The following is a 22,609-nucleotide window of genomic DNA, read 5'->3' as shown; positions in this document are numbered from 1 at the left end:
AATTATTATAAGTCGTAAAATTATTTAAAACGTTGAAGTGAGTGGAGGTAGATGTAGTGATTGCATTGAGGACATTAGGGGTTGGCTAAAATATTGCGTGTTGTTTTAGTGGACACATAAGCAATAATGGTTGTCTCAAGCATGGTTTATCTCTAAAATCCAACATTTAATCATTATGTGCTTCTTAATTATTATAATAACTATACAACTTTAAATGAAATATTTTGATTTTGGTCCAAAATTACATGGGTTGATTTCGATATGATTTTATTTATGAATGTATTTGAATTTATATATAAATTAATTATGTATTTGATAAGTGGTAGAGTAATAGAGAGGAATGAAAGGAAGATATAGAAGTTTGCTTGTTCAAGCAAGGCATCTAAACATCATCTTAAACCACCAAATTAATATTAATTATAATAATAAGTTTCATAATAAAGGCAGTATTCCACATTGCTTGCATTTTCAGTCACCTAATTAACTTGTTTACAAAGACAAAACACAAAGAAAATAATAAAAATAAAAAATCAATTACATGGATAATCCTTGTTTAATTAATTCAGTGCATTCATATAAATTAACAAAGGTACCATGTAGTTTCCCCAAGTGTCTGGTTGGTGCCTTTAATTTTTTACTTTGTACATCAACCTTACCAATTGAATCTTTCTTTCTTTTTTTTTTTTTTGTTTAAATTGGATCATTTTAAATGTGCCTATTTGACAGAAAGTGAAAATTTTTACCCATTATTGTCTAGCTTTTTATCAAGCACATGCATTGAATGTGGAAATCCAAATTTGAGTTTATTGGTAAAATTCAGTTCACTTCTGAATAGGGATTTGTCATATTCAAGATTCATGATCAGTAAATATAGATTTCATACTAGGCATAGATATACGTGTTAAAATTAAATTAAATTTTATGAATTTAAATCATAACACGTGTCAAAAAGTTCTACATATAACAATAGTGAGAAAGAAGGATGTGTAAACATATTTTTTAAAATATTAAAAATTAAATAGTAATGAAGCAGGCCATGGTGGTGGTGGTGCTAATTATTAGATTCTTAATGTTTATATAATAGTTAATTAGGGGTGATGATGTGGGAATGGGGAATTGGATAACAAAGTGAAGTGTTGGCTTCCACTTGTTGGGTTTTGCAATGTGGGGCTAAAGGAATTTGTTTTTATTCTCAGCAATGATTAGTGGGTGATGAAATAATACTAAAAATATTTTTTAAAAAAAATAGAAAATTAAAAGGAAGCCATGTGGTTGTTTTCATGGCACTTTCTATTATCTTCTTCTTGGCCTTTTCATTTTGGTTTTTAATTTGAGTCCTTAGTGAGTTGGACATGTTTCGTCCATGTCACCTTTATTTTACTTCATTGTTTTTCATCATTGCCTACATAACAAACCACAAACAAGTAATTTTACTTGCTATTCCTATTTATGCCATTTTTTTTATTTTAAAAGAGTCCTATAAAATTTTTTGACTGGTTGACAAAATATATCTTTATCTTGTTTTACTGAGTGTTGCCCGGCAGAGTTACTGCTAAGCATATAGGTTTTATAGTCAATAAGGCTATTGAGCGGCAAAGAGAGACTCCAAGAAATGAAATGGAATGGATCCTTTACTAAGATTATGGATAATGTTAATTTGATTTTATGGGGGGGGTGTAAATTAAAAATAAAAAAATAAACAAAGAAATCTGAAGAGAATCAGATTGAGGCAATTAGCTATGGCATGCCAGAAAGTTTGCCTCCTTGAGTGAGACAAGCTACAATGTCTTAGTAAAGGGAAGGTCAAAATGAAATAAATATTTGGATACTGTGTAAATTAATTTAGACCAAAGTTATGGTCTCTCACCAAACCAATATAATATTATGACTCTTATTTAACCTCACTTTGTCTTTTTTTGTTTTTCTTTGCTAAATTTAATCCTTATCTTCTGCTAAATTCACCCTCTTCTTTATGTTATCCTCTCCAGAAAATAATCCAACTCCTTATTTATTTGTTAAAGTTATATCATTCATATGGCCATTTCACCTTTGACCATATCTGGTGCAAAATGATCAACTCTTCTCAAATCTAAAATAAGAATTAACTAAACTCGAATTTTCTCATTTATTTTATTAAAATAATTGAGATTCCAACATATCCCTTCTCTTCTCTCTCTCAACTACTTCCAATGGATCATTTGGTGCTTCTACCAACTGAAATGTTTTCCAACATTTAAAAAAAAATAATAAAAATTGAACAGCTGGATGCAGAAGATGCTATTAAATAATGTGATTCATATGTGAGACAAATCAACTGCTGCCAATGGGTTTGCTCCCTCTAATGGAATTTTGTAATTAAAAATAGAAATTTGTGATTTTTGTTTTAATTTTTTATATTATTTTAATTTTATGAGTTTGACAAGCAAACCATTTCTTTTGTTTCATTTGTCACGGATCACTCTCTCTATGGAGTTTTTCAATTTCAACTCTCTCACCAATTTCTGCCCTAACCACTGCAAAAAAGTTATTTAGTAACGGTGAATCGGTGAAAAAAATCTAATTAAAAGATTTAAATGCCTTTTAAATAGTCTCAAATAAATTCGATTCGAGCTTTCCCATTTGAATTCGATAATAGCTCGACTCGACTCTGAATTAATTAATATCAATATGACACCTAAACACTAAAGGGTTTGATACCAAAAAAAAAAAGGTTTTTGTTAGGATAAGCAAGAGATTTGGTAGAACCAACGCGTTTTAGGCTGTCAACTACTTGTATAATCTAAAAGCTCAAAATGGGTTAGCAAAAAGAGACTCGTATCACATGGTATTTGATTAGAAGCTTCTTTAGGATTGAACCTATCCATTATCTCCTAATAAAATTTCCAATTAAACAATAACAATAGCAATGGACAATTGCACACGAGTGCTTGCCTTCATCTCTAATCAATCCCTTTGCTTATGCCAAACACAACAATTATGATCATTATTAATTTAATAAATGCTTTGAAAGTGGCCTAACACTAACCCATTTGATCTCACACTATGTTTAGGAAAAAGCTTTAAAGATAAGATATGGGTTTAAACAATTGCATTTATTCAGTGCAAGTTTTCTTTTTTCAATCTATCAAATCAGTGGGTTAAGAAGGTTTGATATCTTCCATTAACACAGTAATGAACATTTATTTATGAAAGCATACTTACTGGCTAGCTTAAATATGCTCATGTTGGCCATCTGATGCAAGAAACTAGGAATCAATACATCATTTTTCTTACTTCATTCAAGCAAAAATGGGAATTCTTAGAATATAGGATCAGAAAGAACAAGTTGCAATTATTCTATGAACAAATAGTTTTATTGTTTTCACCACATGTTTTCTCTTCATGATGTCTTAAATCTTTAGTATTTCCTTTCACAAATCAAAATAAATAGATCAGTTGACTTTTTCCTGTCCCCCTGAATTTAGACAGATGATTTGTTCTCTTCATTCAATAACAAGATATAAGAATTTTCTGACATGAAGACAAAAATATTTGAAATCATCACAACCTTTAGAGGTCACAAGTTGAGATTACTCTGGTTTTGCGTAAGTTGAATAGTCACCTACTCTTTTTTTTCCCTTTTTTTTTTGTCATAGGAGAGAGTGTTAAAAAAAAAAAAAATCATCTCACAATGTATTTACTGTAGAGTTTCTGTCAGCGGCTAACTGGCAGCTCCAAGCTGTTTGTTAATGCTTTGGGCTTCACAACATAAGCAAGGGTGATTTGTGATGGGCTAGAAGATGGAGTTTCCTCTTGAAATGCTACTTCAAACAGAAGGGATTCATATAAACAGACTTCATCTTCTTTACAATAGTAGACCTGCAGATTAATATTACCAAATTTATTATTTAACTCTACATAACTGAGAATTTCGATTAGAATTTAAGCTCTTCTATTTGAACACCATAAATGGAAGCAGGGTTCACACTTGGAGCAATTTTCTGGTGTGTACACTAGTACTCTTCCATGTTCGAGGTGAGTAGGAGTGATGGATGATCTCCTAAAGTAAGACAAGCCATACCTTGCTATTTATTCTCCCCGTTGAAGCCGAGGCAGAGGATCTTCTGAAGTGAAGGATTGCTGTTCCTTCAGGACTAAGAAATCCATCTGAAGGATCAATCAGAACTGCATTTTCAGGCTCAGTTTCGACAATAAATTTACTTCGTGCTTCCTGCATTTAATGCACAACTTAGTATGACAAAGTAGTAAAAACAGAAGTATCCAACCAGTAAGCATTTGACCTTCGAAAAATGGTACTCTTCAGGTAATGATATTTTGAGACAAAGGTCTCCCTCACTAGAAGAACCACCATCTATTTTAATTGTCTGTGTGTCAGCAGATGTTCGTCTTCTAAGCCGTTTAAAGGATCGAGATTTAGGTGCAGGAGGCTGAACTCCTTTCAGCTCCAAAGTAAGCAATTCAGCTTCTTCCTTGTTCAAGTCTATATATCGAATGACACTGTTGTTTGTATCAGCTATAATAAGTCTTCCTGCAAATAACCACGAAAAGCATCAATGCATGTTTGGTAGACGCAAAAGCTCAAGAACCACAACTTATTTCCATCTTAACATGAAAGAGCATCATCAAATCATCCCATTTAGTTTAACTGATAGAATCAGCAGATTCCAGGTGCTTAGTGAATTTATTCAGCATGGTAGCCCACAACAAAAGGCAACTCCTGTATTTGATCAAAACCACGCAAATGGCTACTGCTTTAAAAAAGTAACATAGCTAAACACTGTCAATTTACAAATGTAGGGCAAAAATGAAAAAAATGTGGCCACAATTTAAGGTTCATTTTTGCGAATAACTATTTACTGCATTTGCATATGATGGAAAGACAATCACCATTCTCAGCCTCAATGATTCCAGATGGCTCTGAAAGCTGCAGAATATAAATAAGAATTAGATTTTTAGGCAACTGGCTGAAAGCAGTAATAAGAAGTGGCAAGAGGGACTTCAGCTTCTTATTAAAGATTTAGCATATAATTTTCGAATCACTAAAATCCAAAGACTGCAACATTTTATTAGATGCTTTCTGACCTGAGCAACCAGGGCTTTACCATCCTTGAAACCAGCTTTCCCTGTCCCTGCTATAGTACTCACTCTTTTAGTAGCTGGATCTAGCTTCTTTATCTGCATAAGAAAATGACAAGTTCACAAAAGCCTGATTAAGAACCATAAGCATTACAGTAGGCAAGGCACCAATTTGAAGGTAACCAGCTAAAAGCATTAATATGATACATTATTTCGAGTAAAATTTGTAAATCTGTCTCTAAGGGGCAGTCTAGTGGTTAAAACATAAGATTCCAACTTTGATAGTATTCGTATTTTGCAAAACAAATTGATTAATGCCATGTCAGTATGGGCACACATCCTAGAGGACCTAGACCAATCAGATAGAATTGGTAAAATCCATAACTTACAGATTAAATTGATGAAATATTATATTTTCAATAATACCTTGTGATTATAGCTATCTGCTATATATATTTGACCATCCTTTGCACATAATACACCTAGTGGATGTTGAAGAAGCACTTCAGACCCTATTCCATCATGGTCACCAAACTGCAAAATTAAGTATTGAGGGATGAATCAATGATTGTTGGTTGCAAAAGATTAGATCTTGCTAAGCAATAAACTTTAAGAATCTCCACTAATAGCTTTACATAGAATATACTTATTTTGAAATTAAAACGTTATACATGATGCAAATGGTTTATTAGTTTCAAAACAAATTACCTTAAACAAGTTGTCAAAGAAAATTGGATCACCACCAGCTAGCAGCCTTGATCCTCCTGTTTTCAGATCAAGGGCTCGAATGGAGCTACTTTCACTATCAGCAACATAAATCTCCTTCAAATCTATGAATAAGCAATGAAGCAAAATTATCACTATATATAGCAGTAGAACCTTCCACAATGATTTGCAAATTTCAACGAAAGTTACACTGTTTGTCAAAATTAACCAAAATGTTACCAGGAGATAGTGAAATTCCAGAAGGTTGTGCAAATGACGTGCTAGTGGAGCTATTTCATAATAAAACAAGACCAGTGTCAGAGTATGAAAAATGTCTGAAGAAAATAGAATGCTGTTAATACACTTTAGAAAAGGAGAACAAGCAAAGTGCAACTGGTCAGGAAATCCAAAATAATGCTAATATGAAGTGCACAGAAGCAGTTAAGGTAAAACCATACAGCATTATACCTTGATCCATTTAAGTTTCTTTCATAACCATCACCACTGAAAGCTATAGTAACTCCATCTAGAGTATTGTGCTCCCATATCTGATGCTGTCCAGCCATTGCAATATATACTTTTTCATTGACTGGCTCATAGCAGACATCCCATGGAGAGTTGAGAAGCTGAAGGACGAAGTATGTATTTATAAATGAGGAAACATTGTAAATTTTATTGAATATATGCTGGGAGATGTCCAATTATTTTTTATGAAAGAAAAACATTAATGATGCCATTAACCCCAATTTTATGAAGCATATTAACAGAAGACCCAAAATTTTAACACGAAACTAAGGAAGCATCTTTAAAGTACATTCGAAAGTAACATTTCCCTTATCTTACCTGAGTCGTTCCTTTTCCTCCACCTTTATAGTCAGAACCTTTGGTTCCATTCCCAGCAAGAGTCCGTACCATCTCATTCACAAAATCAATCTCCCTACAACAGAAAAATAATCATAAAATGATTAGCTATGAGGTCATGTTTACCAATGTAATTCATATTTAACTTCAATCAAAGAAGTCAAATTAGTTTGAATGCATCTTTCCCTACCATAGATATAAGAGGGGGGATGCAGAAAGAAAACAACATATTCTAATTCAAGTTCTTCTGCCATGTGACTACCTCATAGTTATTTTATACGTTTTTTTTCCCATTTTATAAATTGATTTTCATGCTCCGATTTTTTATTCTTCTACCAAATGTAGCTCAAAGTTTCCCTGCAACTAACAAGTGACTTTGCCCAAATCATTGTTGATTAAGGGCTATTAGCATGCTTCACAGGGTATAGAAACATTAATTGGATTCTTCCCTTGTTGCCTGCAGTTGTTGTTGTTGCTTCTTATCAAACATGCATCTCAGAGAACAATGCAATATTTCCATTACATTAAGATACATGCTTGAAGTTCTGGAAAATTCTGAAGCATGATTTTATGTCTGCTTGAATTAATTTCGACTTGAAACTTCCATATGTTTTTTTTTTCACATTGTGATAATACATATATAAGGTAATAAACACAAGGATCTCAAGCTGTATTGGATTTCAAAGGCTGTCTCAAGTCTCAACCATTAAAAACAGAGCTAGCTAAGACCATAAAACAATTAAAGTATGGTTCTGAAGTTGCTGCATACCTCAAAGCGTGGTTTTCAGTATCTGCAACATAAAGTAGATTTTTCTTTGCATTGTAAGCCAAGCCCTGGAGAAAACATAACCACAATGTTACTGAAAATACATTCTAGTATGGCCTGGAGAAGCACATAACCATATAACATAAGATGGCAGCACTTGCAATAATTGTAAGGTGCTTAAATTATAGTTGAAAGCAATGCTTCACTCATGACATATTTATAGAGAAATTGATTTAGAATATAATGTCACCTGAGGGCGATTAAACATGGCTTCATCAAAGGAACCATCACGCAAACCTTCCTCTCCACTGCTCCCAATTTGGACAATGAAGTTCCCATCTAGATCAGTGACCACCTGAACTTGAGAAATAAAAAAAATGATTAAATGCAAGTTTGGGGGGCACTGCTGATCCACACAAAAGGGCAAACCTCAAGTGCATTACTAGTACTAGTTGTTGTCATTATTATTATTTCATGTGTGTGCATGAGAAAGAGGAGAGTGCATACAATGCGGTTATGGTTACTATCTGAAATGAACAGCCGGTTGTTAAGCCCATCGATTGCCAGCTTTCCAGGAAACTTCAAAGGAGAGGAAATCAAACGGGGATCATCATCTTTCTCCAAACCCAGTGGAATTGGTGTGCCCTCTAGGAGTTTCTTCCCACCATAATACAGAAGAGCTGCCTCCACCAGATCATCAAGATCCTAAATGAGAAGGAAAAAAAAAATAATTTTCTTTCTACTTTTTTTTATCATTACAAAGAAGTAATTCTAACATCTTGCGTGTGGAAAGCAACACTTCCAAGTCATGCTATTTGTTATAGGAAACTATTGCCCAATTCATAAAAAATAAAAAGTAAGGAAAAACATATATAATTCATTTATATCAAATTCCCATTGATTCTGTTTCATGCCTTTTTGGTGAAGGGAGACTGGGGTTTCAAATCTTGGCTTTTCTAATGTGGTTAAAAAGAACAAGAGAGTGAAGAGGATATGTAGAGGGTTTCTTTTGTGAGGCTGTCTTCAATGAAGGAGTTTCAACTTTAAGCATGGAGAATCGATGAAGAATACTTGTTTCTACAAAATATTCCCTCCCAATTCTTTTAAAATATCTTTTATAATAATAATTTTATTGTTTTATTTTTCATTGTCTAACAAAAGAAAAAAGATGGAATCTTTGTTCTAATATATCATTGAAGTTTTAGGGCATTTTGAAAAGTTTGAAAATAAGGATGAACTTTGACCTTTATTTGCAAGTCTTTCATCTGTGGAGGAAAACAAAAACATAAACATGGACACATTCATACGAGATTACTTGACAAATGTGACTGAAAATTGAAAATTGTGCTCTAACAAAGAACTCAATATGCAATTTTCAAATAAATTAATTTATTGAAGCTCATGGTACCTTTCTATGGCCTTCTCCTGATACTTGTGCAATAAGCTTACCATTGGGCCCAACAATCGCAAATGTAGGCCATGAATTGATACCTAGCTCACGCCACATATACATATCTCCATCATTGACAACCTACACAGATAAGAGGCTGGATTAAGATTAAACAACATGGAAATCTTTGATTATAAAATTGAATAAGTAATTTAAATATATAACATAATGCTTAAGCAAACGAACAGAAAATTTTTCTCCTATATTTAATGCAATATTTTGCATGACAAAAGAAAAACAAACAGAAAAATGTCCAATTTTGAACATATCATATGTGCTTACATAAAATACTAAAATAAATGAGCTTTCCTCAATTAGTTGGATGCAGTACTGGAAAAATAGGCCATAAGCCATCTGTTTTTCTTCCTCATAGTCTCCACAAGTTTAAGAATATCAATCATGGGATAATATACCTGATAAATTGCACATTCTTTTCTAACTATTGGTGATTGTTCATAAATTTTTCTTTGAAATTAAGGAGGCCAGTACAACCCTTGTTGAGAATAATTTGGTCATTCTCATTTCGCCTATCAATCCTTGTATCATTGGATGCCTGCCAGAATAGAAAAAGAGAGCAACCAGAAGTCTATAGGCTTTGAGTATTTTATTTGAGGTTACAATTTAGCAGTATTGCAAAACCGAATCCACAACCTCAATGATAGTTTCCAAATAGATGTCACTTCAACTCTGCTCTTCTGAAACTGAACAAGTAAAAGTCTTTTGCCCTCCCCTTTTTTCATACGTGTATATCGAGTATCTGCTCCAATGCATCTAGATTGTAATACCTAAACATGCTAAGATAAATCAGGATTATGCTTGTACTAACTTTAAAAAGTTTGACTTACTGGGTGAGAGATGTTATAGCGTAAGACTGCATTGCGGATTGCTTCTAAATCTTTCTCATTGTCAAATTTAGCTGAATGTACTCCCACAACAGTGAACTGCAAAATATTACCACACAGAAACATCAGGTGGAACTACACTGAATCCTGAATCAGTCAATTAGATTCTGAAAACAAGAAAGTGTTGAAATGATGCTAATGCAAGCAAACTCATGAAAATCTTTGAGACCTTTTTGTTTTACCCTTATTTTACTTCTATCATGTCATATGGATATGGATTTTCCTTAACCCACTCCACAATGAGTCCAGAGAATGTGACGCGATCAGGGGTTTACAACAGTGCATATCTGAAGACAAAATGTCATAACAGGACTAGTGATGTACTATAGTAGCTACTAATACATTCTGAGTAAGCAAGCAAACTTCTATCTGAATGAGAGAACATAGAGGCTGGTAGCTTCACAAATAACTCTCAAAAGAAGTTTCAAAATACTCAATAAATGCATACATAAAATATAATACATGAGATTCTTGTTTCAACTACCCTTTTTTCTCTTGGTTTTTAATTTAAACAATTTTTGGAAGTCGCTTTTCAGCCTTTTCAAGATTGAAGATTTATCATTTAAAATTTAATTAAGATCTTTCTTATTCCCAAAATTGAAACTTTAAAACAGTCAACAGATAGTGATACCTGAAAGCGAAGAAGAGGAGTTTACCGGCATATCTTTGTATTTTTTCTCCAGAAACTCTAGATCTGGCAACACATGCATACAATTTATGCAACAATAGGTCCAAAAATCCAGCAGAACTACCTTGCCTTTCAATTCCTGCATGAGGAAATCGAAATGATTCAAAACTGTTAGTGATGTAGTGTGTCATAAAGAAACTTCAAAGAAAGATGAAAATTTTCTGAAACTATATCAAAATTTTCTATTACTTGAGGATTTGTCTGATGCAAAAGGCCAATGCTATTTCTGCAAATATAATTAGAATAATATGTGCTCTCATATAACAACAATATAAAGCCATGTTATGTATTCAGAGCCATTAGAAGATTGCAATGCAAGAAGTTAACACCTAAAGGGTATGTTTTTCACATCCATTACACATTAGCCAATCCATCATGGTGATATAAGACTCAAATTCAATAGTTGAAAGGGTTTATTACAGCTGGCTGTCATTAGCTATTTCAGAAACTTCTTTCAATGTAATCCTCTTCTTCCATGTGTATGTGACTGGAGGAGGGAATTTGAGTTGAGTGTTAAGTGTGCAAGGATGTGATGGATAACATCATCAATGTAGAAGAATATAGTCGAAGAAATTCAATGAAACTTTACTATTCTTTATGATCACAAAGCTCATCTGAAAACATGATTAGCATATCTGGAAATAGACAATATATGTGGCAAGTTTAGTAAAACTTGCCCTGTGAAATTGAAGTGGAGCTGAATTCAGCCAATCAAGTTTAGTTGGAAATTCTGGTACAACGCGAGCAGTTCCCCTGACACTCAAAGTATAATAAACTCAGAACAGAAGTACAGAACAAACGTAAATTCCCATGAAAAAAACAAAAAGCAAAGTGCATAAAATTGAATGCAAGTGGTATAAACATGCGACGAGTGGACATATTCTATATTACCTGGTTTCTAAATCAGATATATAGTTTACAAACTGTTGGACTCTTGAATATTCCAAGTCTGACTTACCTATAGCCAACAAATCCAGGGAGTCTGTTAATAATCACAACTAATCACAGGTAGATCAAGATGACCATGGACTTTTAAAGGCATCTCAGAAAAATTTAAATCAAAACACAAAAGACTAAAGTTATAAGGAACAGAGGAAAGGAATATCATGGTCAGGTATAATGTATTGCATGACATCAACCTGTACCTTCATTCTGCTTAAAATCTGGTTTATTAACTCCAAACACCAAATTCCATATAGCTTGAGGGGAAGCATATTGCATTGCCTAAAAATGCACAAATGTATTTGCATGAGAACATGTAGAAGCTGTAAGTTATATATTCCAGGTCCTCAAATGATCAACATGATTTCAATTCTCACGCAATCATCCATTATCCTTTTCTTTTAAGAAAGTTACCTTCCAGTTTGAGACGGCGAAGAACAGACAAGAAAAAGCAACACCCAAACTTCCATATCTCAATATATTGCGGCGAGAAGCCTGAAACCTGTCCACAAATTATTTCTGCAACCTGAAGTAGTTATACCAAGGCCTTATTTTCTTTATCATTAAGACACTCAAGGCTATGTATTTTGCAAACACTAGATTCAGTTTTCAAAACCTCCAGATGAAAGAAAATAGTTCCCTACAAGCTAGTAGACTAAGATTACAATATGAATATGTTCATCTCCCAAGAGGGTACATGAACTTTTGTTCACCGGAAAACAGAATCCAAAAGGTCCTACTTAAGATAGAAGTTTACTTAACCAACTCATTAGAGGTACCCAACATAGTGTGTGATTAGTGGCTTGCGGTTGGAAAAGACCCAAAATATTGCAGAACTTAACAAGGAGACGAAAGAATGGCTAAATATTTCATATTTTTCAGGTTTCTATAAAAAATCAGCTGCATTCCAATAAGAGGATGAAAATCTAGAATAGATTATGTATCTCAAGAAGGCAAATTTTAATTAAAAATCACGGGTTAACTAAATTTTTTAAGGAAAAGAACCTCTCTTACCCCCCAGCTGAGAAAACTTCGTCGCTGGCAGCAACATTATTAACAAGTGCCCCATTATCTGTTCTTTCTTTGAGTATTGCTGCTGAACTCTGTTCAGAAGTATGCAGAACCTGAGGTCTCTGCATCATCTCATCTGCAATGGTACATCTTTATTAGATCTCCATTGTGCCAGAATACAGTCTTAACTACTAACACCAGTCTAAAAACTGCTCAGAGCTCAATAAAAATATCTCCTTGTTTCCCTTCTTAAGCAAAGTCTAAAACATCAATTATGAACTCAATCAATAATGTCCAAAGGAGCACCTTATTTTTGGTGGAGAAAAAATTTTCAATACAGAGGAAATCCATTACAAAAGGAAAATGTTTTGGAATTCTTAAAATATGACGTAAATGCAACGTCATCATTAATGATGGTACAAAGTGACATCTTCAGGACTACATACTATAGCCATCAGATCCACCATTGAGAATATCATCAAGTGAAATATTTCCAATATCATTTCTGATAAGGGATGGACTAGCATTCTTCAGAGTCTCTTCTGACAGTGTAGTTTTCACAGCTATGCACCTACAAGATGTTCAGAATGCCATATATTAGCAATCAGTTGAATATAAAAGTAAACCCATATGAAAAATGCAGTAGATTTCAAAGGTGAAATGAAATTTAATGTTGTCCCATGTGTTGAGACATGCTTGAAAATCATTTCCACACTTATTTTGAAAGAATTAATCAGCAGTGATGTCCTAATGAAACCCAATACACATTTTATTGGTACATTCACCTCATCCGTGCGGCTTCTGCAGCCTGTACTCCAGCTAGGGCATCTTCAATAACAATACACTGGAAAAGTCAAAAAATTTTAATTAAGCTGAGGAAAAAAAAAACAATCATGCGATAAATTCAATCGAGTATAAACAAATTCTATGAAATTATATTTTGAAAAAAAAAAAAATCAGCTGACAAACTTCAGTATCTCTATAGCCACAAGATGATGGAAAAATCTCTTCCCAGGACCACACACTAGCAACATACAGAAGCATTCCAAGGCAAGAAAAAAGCCGATGCTGAAAATGTTTAGATTTTTTTGTAATACGTGTAAAAAACCTCGTCAATGACTAAAACTAATTTCTTTCCGAGTATTCTCACAAAACTTTACTCTCCCATGAATCATATAATTTTATATAATTTTTATGATTTGATGTACAAAAAAGTTAAAAAAAGTAGTGATAATATGCACCTTTTTTAGTTTTAATATTTTAAAACACTTAGATATGAAGTTTAAAATCAGGTTCATTCGTTTGAATTTTGATATCTGTTAAACAGAAATCGGAAAATAACAAAATTTAAACTCTACAATATGATATCGAGCGTAACCAAATTCACATAAGGATAAGAAGTAGAGCATGCTTGAACTCTAACTCCCAGACTAACTATAGACTACGTACATAACAAACCGTTGCTATGTACTCAACTTTTTGAGTTAGGACTCTTAGCACTGTAAAAAAGAGGACAAATTGATGTACTAGACATCTGATATCTAGTCACATCTCTCATTTATCATCCTTAATTAGCTTAGGAGGTTGAAAATACCCTTCTCATTATGGTGTTTCAGCCATGAACATGTGTAGTTAAGTTCTTGTTTAACTGATAATTAAGGTTTTAATTTAATTGTTTGTGAGATTTATGTGATTCTATTGTTTCCTAATTGTTTTTGATATTTATATTATTCTTTTAACTAGTGTTTATTATTATTCTATTGATTATTATAATAATGACTCATTGCCCAGTTGTTAGAATAATATATTACTATTCAGATTGATTAAATCCGCAATTGTTTAATTTAATTTCAAACAAGTGGTGAATTAGATTGTGTAATACCTTCCGAACAATATAAAGACCTTCCGAAAGAATAATATAATCTAACTTAAATAAACCGAATCTCTCGCATTTGTTAGTTAGAATAAGGTCCTTCTAAATCTTAATGTTGTAATTGGATTACATGTTAGGAGCATCTCCTATGTTGTTCAAGAGCTAAAACTAGTTAACGAATTTTAAGAACCTTAAAATCTAAGTAAGGATTGGATATCTGAAAATCTAAATTTGATTTATCATTAATTAATAAATCATTAATTAATTTAAATTTTTTTTTATATTTGGAATCAACCAATAAAAATTGAAATTAAGATTATTCCGATTTTTTTTCTTAAATTTAATTACTTATTTTTTAAATTAATTTTATTTATTTTCACTTTTCTATATCCAAAACCTCCCTCCATTTTATTTTATTTTATTTTTTATTTCTTATTCATTCATAGAATTAATTTGCTTATCCGTCTCTATGGAATTGACTCTGGTTACTATTATCATAAATTTTTTTTAAGTAAAAATTTATTTTTGATGATTTTGAAAGTTTCTGCTGCTGCTTTCATAATTTTAGTGATATACAATAACTTGAGACAAAAGTTCTAGCAACCTGATAGAGAGGATAAAATTGCAAACAAAATAATATACCTCACTAGTGGGCACATCCAAGATTTTAGATGCAGCCAAGAAAATGTCAGGAGCTGGTTTCAAATTCTCAAAAGCATCTGCTGACACGATAGCATCAAACCTGGTAAAAGGAGAATTTGAAGTGTAATATACTAATATGCTGAAAGATACCATCATGAGAATCTCATGATTATGAGAAAACCATGAGATTGATTAGCAAAATCTTAGAATTTATGATTTATTGATAGCATTCAATATATATTATAGATCTTCAATTATAAATATATAGTCCCATATAATATGAAAATAACATATGTTAATAGAAATATAGTCTTTTGTGTTTTGCCTTTTCTGTTCTCTCTTCCTTTCTCCTCCTTACTATCTTTCTAAAAGCTTCACAATGTCAAATTTTTGGGTGGAGTTGGACCTACAGTGTCTGGATTGGTCTGAGACAGAGCATGGTCATGGAAGGCACCCAAATATCACCAAGTCCCTACTTGCAAGTCTTTTGAGTTAATTGCAATCCAGATTCTGGCTAAAATTCAATAAGCAAACCGCAAAAGATCAACATTTCCAAATTATCTACACGTGCAGCATGCATGTGCCCAAGTTTAAACTACCATCAAAGGTTCTGAAATTGTAATCAAACTCATAATATTTTATTCAATTGGCTAATTGCAAAAGGTGTCAACATATTTTTAGGGGAGAAAAACAATTCGGAACCTTCTAGAGGCAGGTCCTTCATGTAACCCACGGTTTCTCTATAAAACTCACAGGGATAAACCAGAAAATTTTCTGCTTTAGATAAATATGGTTGAGAGAGTGAGAGAGAGAAAAATTATATCATGTTCTTTGGTTTTGTTCCTTCTCCCTCTCTCTCTCTCTTTTTAGAAGGTGAATCTGAAGAAATTTGTATTAAGATAAGAAAGTGTAAGCTACAAGCAGCCATTCTACGCATATATCCTATGAATTTCAAACGTGTAACCTCGATTGGATCAGCTTACATTGACAATGGCAACCCAGCAGCTGCTAAATTTGCATCAACTTTGATACGATCAGCACTAGATGCAACCGCAACTTTGAGACCTTTCTCTTTGCACTGTTGTATAGCCCCACAAATTATATTATTAATGACTTCATGTACTCTCATTGATTAAGTAAATTATGGACCAATCAGCTATATTACCTGAGTAATGAGTTCAAGGGCACCTGGGAATCCTATTCCAGAATTTGGTTTTGCATACTGCAAAATGCGAAGGGCATTAAGGATATTGATAAATGAAAGTTGCATACAAATTTGGATAATGGTCTTAGGATAGTCACCTTTTCTAGATATATCTCAAAGAACCTCTTTTTTGCTGCCTCAGTACTGAATCCCTTAACTCCCTTAACATTAGCCACACCTCCTAAGAAGTTTGCTTCACCTAAAACATTAATCAAATTGAACGGTAAAAACAAAAGCTTTCTATCAAATTCAATTATCAGTTATAATATTAACAAGAAAAGAACATTCAAATGGAACTACAAGTTACCTGTGCCCATGAATGGCACAAAGTCCTCCACTGTGACTGCAACTCCCATCTCAGCGAAAACATCCACAGCTGCCATTCTAGAAGGCTCTTCACTGTTGCATAACACTCCATCCATATCAAAAAGCACTGCAGAGACCTTCCCCCACTGACTTCCTGCTTCTTCGGAGACACTATTCTCCTTTTGCTCCACCTTCACACATGCCTTTACCACCATTCTTCGAGTAAAAGTTACACCTTTTGATCTCCACTGGAAGAGTTGAACTGAATTTGAGATGGGTTTTGGTCCCTTTGGACTGAAGAAGAAGAGAGACGTGGGGCGAGATAGAGAAGCGGGAGGCGATAGCAGCTTCATGGCCGTGGGCGTTGCAGCTAACTGACTGGAGGAGCGGCAGCTGGTTATATGGAGTTAGCGTAATGACAATTATGCCCTCAATAGTTTCAGTATGACTCTGATATTTGGGTTGGTTTATTGGTCTTCTGGTGTGTAGTTTTAGTGGCAGAGAAATGGATTTGGTTTTCTACTGGTCAGGACATAGAGGGTTTGAATAATTTGCTACTCTATCCACTTGGTGACCACTCTTTTAATTTGCGTCTGTAATTTAATTTTCTAATTATTGGGCTAATTTAGGGAATGGATTAGTATTCAGGCCCAGGCCCAAGATCAGCCCAATGAACTACACTAGGGCCAATGGTGGGCTTGGGTTATGATTTTTAACTTGAATTTAATGTTTTAGTTTATAAAAATTGTTTTTTTATAAAAATAAATTATTATTATTAACTGATGCTGAGGTAAATTTTAAAAAATTTTACAAAAAATAAAATAAGTAAAATATAACATTGTTGTTGGTACTATTTTTTTCACCTTTATCAATAATTACTTGAATATGGTGGCCACCTCAAGCACACCTGTCTAATAAGTCCAGAAAATTGTGATTAATGCACTACATAATGTTCCTTGTTAGTGCCAATACCTCATATTAGTGCTAAGCCTATCTCACTAATCATGATTAACTATGAACTAGCTTCATTGGAGCAATATTCATTAGCTAAGGAAGACAGAGTTGTGTGCAAATTGGTGCTGCTACTCTTAGACTCTGCAAGAGGGTGAACTGAATTAGGCTACATTGAGAATTCTTTTGAACATGAGTGGCCATTATTTTCTCAAGGAAAACAAGTTTTGGAGTCCACTTTCAGAAACATATATTTTAATTTTATGTCTTTAGACTTAAAAAAAAAAAAAAAAGTATAAAAGAAGTATCCATTCAGGAGATGAAACGTGGCACGTGAAGGAAACGAACGAAAGGAAAGAGAGAGAGTGACAGACACTAGGGTGACAAGGCGGGTTACGTGGATGACGTAAACAACGTCAGGAGAGAGGTCAAATCAGAAAAGATGGGTGACAAATGGAAATATCTCCTAATCATCAACAGTAGCTGACGTGTATGATTGATCAGACGGTTGATGTTGACCTGTTTCACCTCTCCTCCCTTTCTTTATTTCCAGACAATATCGCGCGAGAACCGCGGGTGCCTTCCTTTCCACCTTCGCTCCCCCCAACATCTTTGTACTCCCTAGGTTCCACTCTTACCAATTTTTCATATTTATTTATTTTTTATTTCTCTAAATTTATATATATTACACCTTTTAAAAACTTAAAAATAAAATATTAATATTCAATTATAATCATAATAATTTTATTTATTTATTTAAAATCACATTAAATATATTATTAAAAAAATTCATTAATTAATTTTAATAACAGGGATTTAAATATTTTATAAAATTAGTAATTAATTATTGAAAATTAACAAATAAAGCAACCACTATTTAGGATAACATTTATATATCAATAAGAAAGCTGAGACCTCAATATATTGATGAAAAAGATTAAAGATTGTCACTAAAGCTCATAATATTACATTGACTGACTTGCATTTCAACTGATAAATTAGCACAACAAGACAAAAGACTTCATATCAGATGAATTGACCCAAGTCTTCAAAGCCTAAAACTCTCGCAACACATCTCCAAAAAAAAAAAAAAAAAAAAAGAGCTTTGGATGTACATGGGAGAAGAAAATTAACATGCTTTAAGCCTTCAAATTTGTCCAACATGGCTACTTGCAGTTGCAGGTCCTCCCAGTGTTAGATCAACTCCTTGAAGATCACTTCTCATCAGCTTAGGTTCTTTGCCTAATGATGGAGCAGCTCTGATTACTGGTTGTGTTCTAGTCATCTGAGTCTGCTGGTAACTCTGGCCGGGTTCTGGCGAGGGGAATATTGTTGTTTGTCGGAAAGGCTTTGTGGTTTCTATGTGATTTGAGTTAGAAAATTGTTGAACATTGACAATGTGGTTTGCTGGAAGTGCATGATTTTGAGCTAGAATTGCACCTCTTGATATAACTTCAGGTCCCTGACAAGAAGAAAAATTATGATTAACTAGAGGCTTAAAATTATACATTTGAATTATAGAAGCTTACAGGTGAAAACAAGACTCCTCTGAAGATCTTCCCATTAACAGTTGCAGTCACTAAAAGACCCGAGTCGAAAGCTCCATCAACCCTGCCGCGAACCTCAGCACCAATCTAAGAATTTAGAGTGCAGAAATGTTTAAAGAAAGAGTAAAGGAAAATAACAGATACAATTGATAATCATCTGTAACTTTTGAAGTTTACCAGGTTTTGAACAGACACTCCATCTTTAGGTTTGTCCTCCAGTGTTGCAGGATAAGGCCTTCCTTGTCTGCCTGTATCAACAACAGGAACACATTGTTCTGGTTTTCTTTGCTCTCTTGAAATATGGAGATGATTAGATTGGCAATCTCTTGGAATTTGATTTAACTGCTTAAATAAATTGAATCCTTGAGCAGCTGTCATGGAATCTGCAGCTTTTCTAACTGGGGTCTGCTCTTGATCGGATTGTGAAGGTGATGAATGTTGGGAGAGTGAAAGCGAATGTTCCTCTTGTTCTGATTCAACATCCCATGACTTTGAGCTCGCGGTTCTTTTCCTCTTTGTATATCGAGCATCTGAAACCAAAGATGAATGTTAATCCTGCAGGAAATCTTCAGAACATAGTACTCGGACAACAATTGTTATATTTAACGGACCTGAACTGAGCCAAAAGGCTTGTTTTGTTTCTAATTGTGGCTCATGAGCTCCCTTTCTGATTATTTTATCACTTCCCAAAAAGATACTTCTCTGCTTCATAGTAAAAAATAATAAGCTTCCCTCACTCGAAAGGCAAAAATAAGCATGTCGTGTTTGATGGTAACTCTATTACCGAGTTATTTTCTACTCTCCGAGGGGATCTCCCCTTCTCTTGGTTCCATTGTTTTCCAAAAATCTTGCACATGGAAGTATTGCAACGACCATCAGGATCCTCCGCTCCAAGCTGCAAGACCAGCAACTCGTTGAGAGGACGTTCATCCTCTCCGCACCTGTCAATATGAATACAAAACAAGCTGAGAACATATATTAAATCTCATCAGAATTACAAGTTAGACAATAAGGGGCAGGGATGTGAAGCCAAGATGTTGTAAATTACCCTCCATAGATGGCAATATCGGAGTCTGTAACGACAGCAGTGTGAGAAAACCGCCCTTGGGGTGGCAGGCCACATACATCAAGCTGAGTCCACGAACCAGTTACCGCGTCAAGGACCCAAACATCATTGTAATAATGTTTATCCCCAACCCCACCAATGACATAAAACTGCAGATACTGAAAAATATCTCATTTCTGAAAACCAACTTAACAAATGCGCATGATTTCAAGCATTACTTACCTTATTCCCAATGTTCACAACAGCATGACCTGCTCTAACGCCTGGCGAACATCCTCGAACAGTAAGCTGCCAGGAAAAACACGCCAACCCCGAAGATCATAATCCATTTAAGACTTAGGACATTCAACTAAAATAGAAAGCAAGGAAAGGTTAATACTTAATACCTTCGTCCAAGTCAGTGTGTCAGTATCAAGCACATCGACATCACCGTGATATCTGTCGCCGCAATCACCACCATAAACAAAAAGTCCTTTACCTACTGTGACAGCTCCGTGGCTGTCCCTGGGAACAGGAATATCTCCCTTCACCTCAGGAGAACTCCACCTCATAGTCTTAAGGTCTAAAATGTGCAAATCGTTCAAATAATTTGCTTCTCCTTCTCCACTACCCCCAAATATCATTATCCTGTCATCACCAATAAGCGTTGCAGTGTGACTTTCGCGAGGGCACGGGGGAGTTCCTTTACATTCAGGGCGAATCCACTCTTTGGTAACAAGGTCTAATACATGAAGATCATTTACTTTCTTAGAGCCATTTGTGCCTCCAAACACAAACATCTGGCGCCCCACGAGAACAGCACTGTGGCTGTCTCTCGGCCCAGGTCCTTGGCCGGTACTTGCCAGAATGTTCCAAGACATTGTATCTAGATTTAACATGAGAACATCACTGAAATGCAAACCACCACAACAACCCTGAAACCACAAAACAGAGAATTCATTACAATGTAGACAGAAAATAGAATTTACTAGAATGGAGGTAGAGAAGAAATGATCATTTGATAGCACAAAAACCATTCCTAAGATCAGAAAAGCACCAAATATTAACATGGCCCTAACAACCATAGCCAAACTTATTAGAAGCAAATGTCCCCAAATCCAACTATTATACTGAAGGCCAAATTCAAACAAATTCTCTTTTTTCTTGTACCTATAACTTACCATGGACCACACATAATGAAGACATGAATGATTCCTTAGAGGGAAGTAGAAGAAGAAAAGAAAAGAAAAGAAAATTTAAAAGAAGCTGGGAGGACTAAATGTGGGGGGGGAGAGGGAGAGATGAAGAAATGAAAACATCGGTATATCAAGAAAGCAGAATGATCAGCCTCCAAGAAAATCATTGTACAGCAAAGTACAGAAACTATATGTAACTCACACAAAACTTCAAACAACATTTCTGCACTACACAGAACAGCAAAAGATAGGAAAGAACTAAAACCGATGAAAAAAGGTAAATACTTCATTTGCCAAATATACTATTATACTACTACAGACAAGAATAAAAAAGAACTATAAAATAATTACAACATAGAAGACAAAACCAAACAAGGGCATGATGTATCAAAACCTACAACAAGAATCCATAACAGAAAAATCTTTTATTATACAAGTCATCTAAGCAGCAGAAGTAAAAGATGTATGAGTTACAAACAGCTTTATGAGATATGCAGATATTATCAGAGTTGTTATGTTAAAGAAAATTAAACATACCCCAAAAACATAAACAACTCCATGAGAGTAGCAAGCAGAGTGCCCCCATCTTTCAGGTGGATTAAATCCCAGAACTTTAGGATAGAGCCACATTGCCTTGTTCTTTGTAGTTTCATCTCCTAGAGAACCCATCAATTCTCTCTTTCTCTCTCTGTGTATAGCACTCTTTCTCTGAAGCTGAAACTTTAGTATACTTGTTCAACAGTCAACACAGTGCTTGACAATGATAAAGAAAAGGGTGGATGAGAAATGGAGGAGGATGAGGGAAAGGGTCAAAAGAAGACATGAACAAGCCAAGTGATATATCAACTATCAATGTCAATAGACATGAAAAGATGGGCGCTTTCAAGTCTCAATCACTGTGGCAACCAACATCAACAGGAGGCTGTAGTGAAAAGAACATTTTTTTTTTCTCTCTAAACATTAATTAATCTGATTATTAATCCACTTTAAAAGAAAAATCAGTATATATTCTTGAAAGAAGAAGAAACATAAAAAGGAAAATTCTTGACAGTATAAATAGTGAAACATCAATGGCTGGATATGTATTTATAGTTAATATACAGTTGGAGAATATAACACAATTCATGTTAACTCATGGGAACATAAATTTTTATTTAAAGAATAAATTACCAAAAATTAAGTTAATTTTGAATATATTTGCTTGTTTACTTTTTCACACTTGTCTAACTGAAAATGATGGAATGTGGGGTCATTGGGTTGTGGGAAATGATGGGGAAGGTGTTTGAAGGTATGAGAATTTTGACAGAATAGGCTTATTAAGAGAGGAGGAGAGAGCTTTTTTTTTTTTTTTTCCTGCTGAGCTCACATGGGGTTTTTGCTTTCTCTCCTACCCTCCTTTCTTTGATTGTACTATATCATTGGGATTGATAAAAGAGAGGTCTTT

General features: G+C 34.1%; 2 protein-coding genes across 3 annotated transcripts; both read right to left on the bottom strand.

Moving 5' to 3' along the window:
• Nucleotides 1-3,459: 3,459 nt before the first annotated feature.
• LOC110623051 (protein SUPPRESSOR OF QUENCHING 1, chloroplastic) lies at nt 3,460-18,772 on the bottom strand. Of its 2 annotated transcripts, XM_021767897.2 has the most exons (28): nt 16,428-16,898; nt 16,219-16,319; nt 16,082-16,138; nt 15,900-15,994; nt 14,917-15,016; nt 13,187-13,245; nt 12,848-12,972; nt 12,405-12,537; nt 11,805-11,892; nt 11,594-11,672; nt 11,340-11,406; nt 11,126-11,201; nt 10,417-10,527; nt 9,704-9,799; nt 8,817-8,939; nt 7,916-8,113; nt 7,659-7,763; nt 7,412-7,476; nt 6,625-6,718; nt 6,250-6,407; nt 6,022-6,071; nt 5,785-5,906; nt 5,503-5,610; nt 5,083-5,175; nt 4,888-4,924; nt 4,281-4,528; nt 4,061-4,210; nt 3,460-3,858 (listed from the first exon to the last, which is right to left on the bottom strand). In XM_021767897.2, the coding sequence occupies exons 1-28, from the start codon at nt 16,777-16,779 to the stop codon at nt 3,694-3,696; spliced, it is 3,255 nt and encodes a 1,084-aa protein (XP_021623589.1). In that variant the 5' UTR covers nt 16,780-16,898; the 3' UTR covers nt 3,460-3,693. The 2 variants fall into 2 exon arrangements, with proteins under 2 accessions (XP_021623589.1, XP_043815470.1); XM_043959535.1 differs by lacking the exons at nt 15,900-15,994; nt 16,082-16,138; nt 16,219-16,319; nt 16,428-16,898 and adding an exon at nt 18,768-18,772.
• Nucleotides 18,272-22,167, bottom strand: LOC110623055. The gene is made up of 9 exons (XM_021767905.2): nt 21,703-22,167; nt 20,377-20,904; nt 20,213-20,278; nt 19,973-20,139; nt 19,709-19,865; nt 19,536-19,626; nt 19,102-19,454; nt 18,907-19,011; nt 18,272-18,839 (listed from the first exon to the last, which is right to left on the bottom strand). The coding sequence occupies exons 1-9, from the start codon at nt 21,832-21,834 to the stop codon at nt 18,525-18,527; spliced, it is 1,914 nt and encodes a 637-aa protein (XP_021623597.1). The 5' UTR covers nt 21,835-22,167; the 3' UTR covers nt 18,272-18,524.
• Nucleotides 22,168-22,609: the final 442 nt, after the last annotated feature.

The sequence above is a fragment of the Manihot esculenta genome, chromosome 9 (genome assembly GCF_001659605.2).
Source record: "Manihot esculenta cultivar AM560-2 chromosome 9, M.esculenta_v8, whole genome shotgun sequence".
Lineage (NCBI taxonomy): Eukaryota > Viridiplantae > Streptophyta > Magnoliopsida > Malpighiales > Euphorbiaceae > Manihot > Manihot esculenta.
This window is presented reverse-complemented; position numbering and strand designations above follow the sequence as displayed.

What these genes read in the sequence shown, in the direction of transcription:
- LOC110623051 (XM_021767897.2), bottom strand. Translation starts at nt 16,779, where the DNA reads ATGAAGCTGCTATCGCCTCCCGCTTCTCTATCTCGCCCCACGTCTCTC. An exon ending in ATAGTAACCATAACCGCATT is followed by an intron (nt 7,764 to 7,915) that starts GTATGCACTCTC and finishes TCTCAAGTTCAG; the next exon opens with GTGGTCACTGATCTAGATGG. An exon ending in GTAAAGCCCTGGTTGCTCAG is followed by an intron (nt 4,925 to 5,082) that starts GTCAGAAAGCAT and finishes TATATTCTGCAG; the next exon opens with CTTTCAGAGCCATCTGGAAT.
- LOC110623055 (XM_021767905.2), bottom strand. Translation starts at nt 21,834, where the DNA reads ATGGGTTCTCTAGGAGATGAAACTACAAAGAACAAGGCAATGTGGCTC. An exon ending in AGCCTTTTGGCTCAGTTCAG is followed by an intron (nt 19,455 to 19,535) that starts GTCCGTTAAATA and finishes CTTTGGTTTCAG; the next exon opens with ATGCTCGATATACAAAGAGG. An exon ending in GAGGAGTCTTGTTTTCACCT is followed by an intron (nt 18,840 to 18,906) that starts GTAAGCTTCTAT and finishes TCTTCTTGTCAG; the next exon opens with GGACCTGAAGTTATATCAAG.